Source organism: Lucilia sericata, unplaced genomic scaffold, assembly GCF_015586225.1.
Source record: "Lucilia sericata isolate MDLA Ls3-8-SP2 unplaced genomic scaffold, ASM1558622v1 Contig003169F_arrow, whole genome shotgun sequence".
Classification (NCBI taxonomy): domain Eukaryota; kingdom Metazoa; phylum Arthropoda; class Insecta; order Diptera; family Calliphoridae; genus Lucilia; species Lucilia sericata.
In genome coordinates this window covers 5,073-10,792 of record NW_023996735.1, presented here as the reverse complement: position 1 = coordinate 10,792, position 5,720 = coordinate 5,073, and the positions used below count along the sequence as shown (strand labels likewise).

Here is a 5,720-nt window from a genome sequence, read left to right as displayed (position 1 = left end):
TTCAGCACAACTACCGTTACCGCTAAAATACCGATACCGAAATAAGCCAAAATACCGATAACGCTAAAATATCAATACCGAAATAAGTTAAAATACCGATAACGCTAAAATACCAATACCGAAATATGCCAAAATACCGATAACGCTAAAATATCAATACCGATATTTTATTAAAATAAACTAAAATTTCCAAAAAGTACAAAACTCTTCACTTTATTAATATTGTTAACATCACTGGCGTTTTTTATTTCTTTCTCAAACATTGGCAACCTTATTTTTCGTTTTGTTTTCTTGTTCACTTTTCTTCTTTACCAAAATTGTCATTATATTGAGACAATAATGGTCATGTAAAAAATGAATGCAAGACAGATGATCATTTCGTTTTCAAAATATGAGTTTTTTAGTATACAGTAAATGTCAAACTCCATACAAACACACTGACAGAAAAATATAAAACTGTTACCATATTAATTCGCTTAAGAATGAGAGCAAACAATATAAATAACTGTTTTTTGTGTCAAAAAAACATATATTTTTTATTTGCAATTTAAAATTTGAAAGAAACGAAACAGCAACATAAATAAATTAGAAATAAAAGAAACTTGTCAGATTTGCGTTCAAATAATTATAAAAAGTGTAAAATGCCTCGTCAAAAAAGTTTTTTATACAGAAAATTTTTTAGAGTTGAAGCCAACACCAATTACAACAAGTGCACAATAATAGAAAATGAACGTGTTTGTGGGAAAATCTTAAGGGTAATTATTTAAGACATTGGACAAAATTCTGTTCGGTATAAGAACACTTGAGGGGTGAGGAAACAAAGGTAGCAATCGCCACCATGGTATTTTTCAAATTGAATAAGCGAAAACAGTATTTTTAAAGATAGTTTTTAATTTATATTTCAGTTTTTCTGCATATTTAGCATAATGGAATTAGAAGAAGATCTAAACAAGTTTGAAACTAATTCACATAGAAGTTTGTTGGCAAATAGGATCCAAAGTTTTTAGGAAAGGTCTTAAATGAAATAGATATTGCTGCCTTAGTTTCTACAACCCTCACTGAATGTTTTGATATCGACACAGGTTAAATTTTAAACTATAATATAGATTATATATACATATATGTATATACATATTTATACTATAGACTAGACTACAGACTAGACTAGACTATAAACTAGACTATAGAGTAGACTATAGACTAGACTATAGACTAAACTATAGACTAGACTATAGACTAGACTATAGACTAGACTATAGACTATACTATAGACTAGACTATAGACTATACTATAGACTAGACTATAGACTAGACTATAGACTATAGACTAGACTATAGACTAGACTATATACTAGACTATAGACTATAGACTAGACTAAACTATAGACTAGACTATAGACTAGACTATAGACTAGACTATAGACTAGACTATAGACTAGACTATAGACTAGACTATAGACTAGACTATAGACTAGACTATAGACTATACTATAGACTAGACTATAGACTAGACTATAGACTAGACTATAGACTAGACTATATACTAGACTATAGACTAGACTATCGACCAGACTATATCCTATATTATAGATTAGACTATATACTAGACTATCGACCAGAATATAGACTAGACTAGACTATAGACTATGTTATAGATTACACTATATACTAGACTATCGACCAGACAATAGACTGATATAGACTGGAATATAAAATAAGCCTTAGGCTAGACTATAACTAAAGTCTTGTCTATAGACTAGATGATAGACTAGACTAGGCTCTTAACTAGACTACAAACTAGAATATATTCTAGGGGAATAGAGTATATGCCTTTATTCTAGGCTATAGTCTAATCTATAATCTGGCCTATTTTATAGTCCAGTCTATACATCGTTAGTCTTTATCTGTTTATTACGAGTGTCGACAATTAAATTTCTAGTAAAGAATTTTAATTAACCTTTGTATAAAATTATCGTTTATTTATTGTATTATATTTTTTATAGAGTGACCACGGATCGAACTTAGCGAGTCATATAAAATCCGTCCACAAAAGTACTTGGGCCAAAATAGAAAAAAATTCTATAACAGAACCAGAGAATCAACCCTCAACTTCGAACAGATCTGTTGCAAACATGCTCCAGACTAAAATAGCCATTAATATTAACAAAGAAGTTTTACTTAAATCCTGTGTAGAGCTCTGTTCTGTGAATGGAAGACCATTTTCTATTGTGGAGGACTCAGGATTTCGTAGCATTGTAGACCCAATTATACAAAAATTAGATATGACTTTGAATCGTCGGGTCGTTAAAGATCAAGTACTTCGGAAATTCGATGGTATTGTAAATACAATTTCTAATGAGATTAGTGGCAAATTACTATCTCTTAAAATTGATGGCCTCACACATTTGAATAGAGCATTTCTCGGTTAGTATTTCTAAATTATATATACTAAGACTCTGATTTGCGTCGTTTTTAACTTTTTTCGATTCTATTTTGACTGTTAAAATTTCGATTTGCACTGTAATAATTTTATTATCGTCGTAGCACGAAATGTACTTTTGTTTTGAAATAAACATTTATTTATTAATTTTTGTTATTTTGAGCACAATTTAGTCCAAATTTATTAAATATGTTCGAATTGCGTTCCTATCTATGACATATATCGGGGTCTTAGAAAACATTTTAAAACTCATGTACACAAAGCTGAATTGTTTGTTATGTTAAGGTATCAATGTGCAGTATATTAAGAATAAAAAAATTGTTCTTCGGACTTTAGCTGTGGCAGAATTATTCGAACGCCACACAGCTGAATATCTCAAAGACGTTATTTTAACCACCCTCAAGAAATACAAGATATCAGCAGACCAAATTTATACATGCACCACCGACAACGGTCGGAATATGCTTAAATGTGTTTCGCTAATAAACGAAAATGTAACCGAATTAGAAGACGAGGTGATAAATGAAGAATTTGATGACACTTTGAATGATTTTAAATTAAATACAAGATGTATAGGTAAGTTTTTTTGTTCATGAAATCTATTGTTGAAGCTATGAATTATTTTTTATCTACAAAACATTTTTTATTTGAAAATAAAACTTTAACCACTCTACTTTCAATCGAACCCGAACTTCGGCAAATTTAAAAGTTCGGCCAAACTATTTTCGGTTTTTGAAGTTCAGTGAACCCGAACTTTATGTTATTTAATGAAAAATATGCATTTATGATTAAAAAGTAACAAATATGTAACATTCAAAAACAAGTTGCCATCAAAATATTAACATAGGAGAGATTTTTTGAAATCGGTCTTTAATTGGGTTTGAATAAATTAGGGATTGAAATTTTCAGAACGTTCAAATGTGGACCGATTTTCACAATTTTCAATACCAATAAAATATTTAAACATAAATTTTCTTTAATTTTTTGTAAAATAAAATTCCCTTTTTTTTAAACATCGTTTTATAATAAAAAAAACTAGGATTAAATGCTTAATTTTAAAGTTAAAACTCAAATTAAATATAGCTAATTTTTATTAAAGATTGGGCTTTCATAAAATAATTATTTTGTTTCAGTATAAGAAAACAAATTTTGTATGAAAATTTTGTTTTATAAACCTTTTATAAAATAAAAGTTTGATTATGAATTGGGGGTTATAATCGAAACTACATACATAATTCTATATTTTTTTTAGTTAAATGAAATTTTTAGTATCTTAAAAGATATTGAAGTATTTAAAATGTTTGACTTTTCTTAGCTTTTAATAGTATCTTAGCTAAAAATGTTATTTATGTTTTGGAATACTCGTTAACAGTTTTTCAAAATAGCAGAAAATTTAAACAAGTTAAAAGGGCACTATTTTTACCAACACCATTTTAAATTTTAGAATTTACATTTCAGAAATGTGTATATACATACATATCGTCACCTAAAACGCAAACGGCCCTATTTAACATTTTTAAAATTTTACAGGAGAAGCAAAAAACTATTTAAATTGGAAAGTTTGTTTCTATCAGCGCGATTTATTTTTATAAAATAAACAAATTGTTTAATAGTTAAACCTATTATTTGTTATGATAATTGACATTGGCGTACATAAAAATGGATAAATTGGACTTTTTACCTTTAATATTTAAATGTTTTTGTAGATAGGGCCTTTTGCTAATTTTGGCCGGAGGAGTCTAATTTCTTTTGTGGACATTTGTTTTGATGCAGTACATTAGAATCTGCAATAAAATCGATTTTGGATTTTTGGTTAGTTAGGGCCGTTTGCGTTTCAAGTGACGATATATACTGTCTTATTCATAACAATTCATCAATGGTTTATGGAGCAAATTATGTTTTGAAAATTTGTCTTTTTTTTAATTTATACTTATGTAAACTCTACAATTTGAATATCATTGAGATATTTTCGCTCGTTTTAGGAGTTCGATGTGCTGCACATACTCTGCAATTAGCTGTTAATTGCGTTTTAAAAGAAAAACTAATGGAGAAGGTAACGTCGACCGTAAGAACCGTGGTTAAAAAACTTAGAACTCCTAATGTTGGCATTCTGTTGAAAAATGAGGGATTAAACAAACCGACAATTGATTGCGTAACACGTTGGTCTTCTACTTATGAAATGCTGGAATCAATTAACGGAAATAAAATAAAACAATTTTGCCAGGAAATGTCTCAAAAAAGTGATGACTTTTTTATTTCACAAGAAATGTGGAAGAGCATCTCAGATGCCGTTGATACGTTGCGACCCGCCAATATTGCCACTAAAACGTTGCAAATGGAGCAACTTACATTTGGCGATGCGTATGCCGCTTGGTGCAATTGCAAATTGCAATTGCAAAAAATTAAAACAAATTTTTCCAATAATTTAATAGAACATATGAAAAATAAGGAAAATATTTTATTTGAAAATGACGCGTTCATTGGTGCAATATTTATGGATCCACGCTGGAACGTGGTACTTAAAAACTCTTTAAAGGAACGTGCCATAGAACACGTTATTTCTGTAATAGATAAAATGAATAGTCTTACTCAGACCGATTGCATACTTGTAACCGATGGTGAAATGAATAATAGTTCATCGTCTATAGACAGTTTGGAAGCAATATTACAAAATATAGAAAAGGAAAATTATGGCAAAAATGCATCAATAAGAGAATTATTAAACGAATTTTCAAAAGAAAAAAGACTCTGTCTTCATGACAACGTTATTCAATGGTGGGAAGACAGAAGAGAAATAAAATCACAGCTGTACAATATTGCAATGGTTCTACTTGCCGTTCCAGCAACGCAAGTCAGTGTGGAACGTCTTTTTTCTGGTGTTAAATTTTTAATGAATCCAAGCCGAAATCGTCTGGATGAAGATAGTTTAAATGCAATAGTGGTGATACGCTCCAACAAGGACTTATTTTAACATGATAACTTTATATGTATTTCTTTATTTTAAATTAACACAAATATTTTACAGCATTCATAGCTCTATTAAACAACTTTATATTTAGACATTCCAATTTAAATTATATTTCTGAAATCCAATTGAATTTTTTTATAAATAAATTAGAATATGTATATGTATTTATAAATAAATACAAATTCGATAATTTGGTATTTGTTTTTGAAAATAATATTTTTGTTCTTTACTTTTCTAGGAAAAAATTCAATAAAATCGAAACTGAAAATGCCTTTAAAAAATACTTCTTCTTTCTCAATCTGTAGAGAAACT

The 5,720-nt window shown here is 28.9% G+C and overlaps 1 protein-coding gene across 1 annotated transcript; it reads left to right on the top strand.

Moving 5' to 3' along the window:
* The first annotated feature begins 331 nt into the window (after positions 1 to 331).
* On the top strand, positions 332 to 5,457 carry LOC119614625. The gene is made up of 4 exons (XM_037970740.1): positions 332 to 755; positions 2,004 to 2,424; positions 2,726 to 3,016; positions 4,423 to 5,457. The coding sequence occupies exons 1-4, from the start codon at positions 642 to 644 to the stop codon at positions 5,409 to 5,411; spliced, it is 1,815 nt and encodes a 604-aa protein (XP_037826668.1). The 5' UTR covers positions 332 to 641; the 3' UTR covers positions 5,412 to 5,457.
* Positions 5,458 to 5,720: the final 263 nt, after the last annotated feature.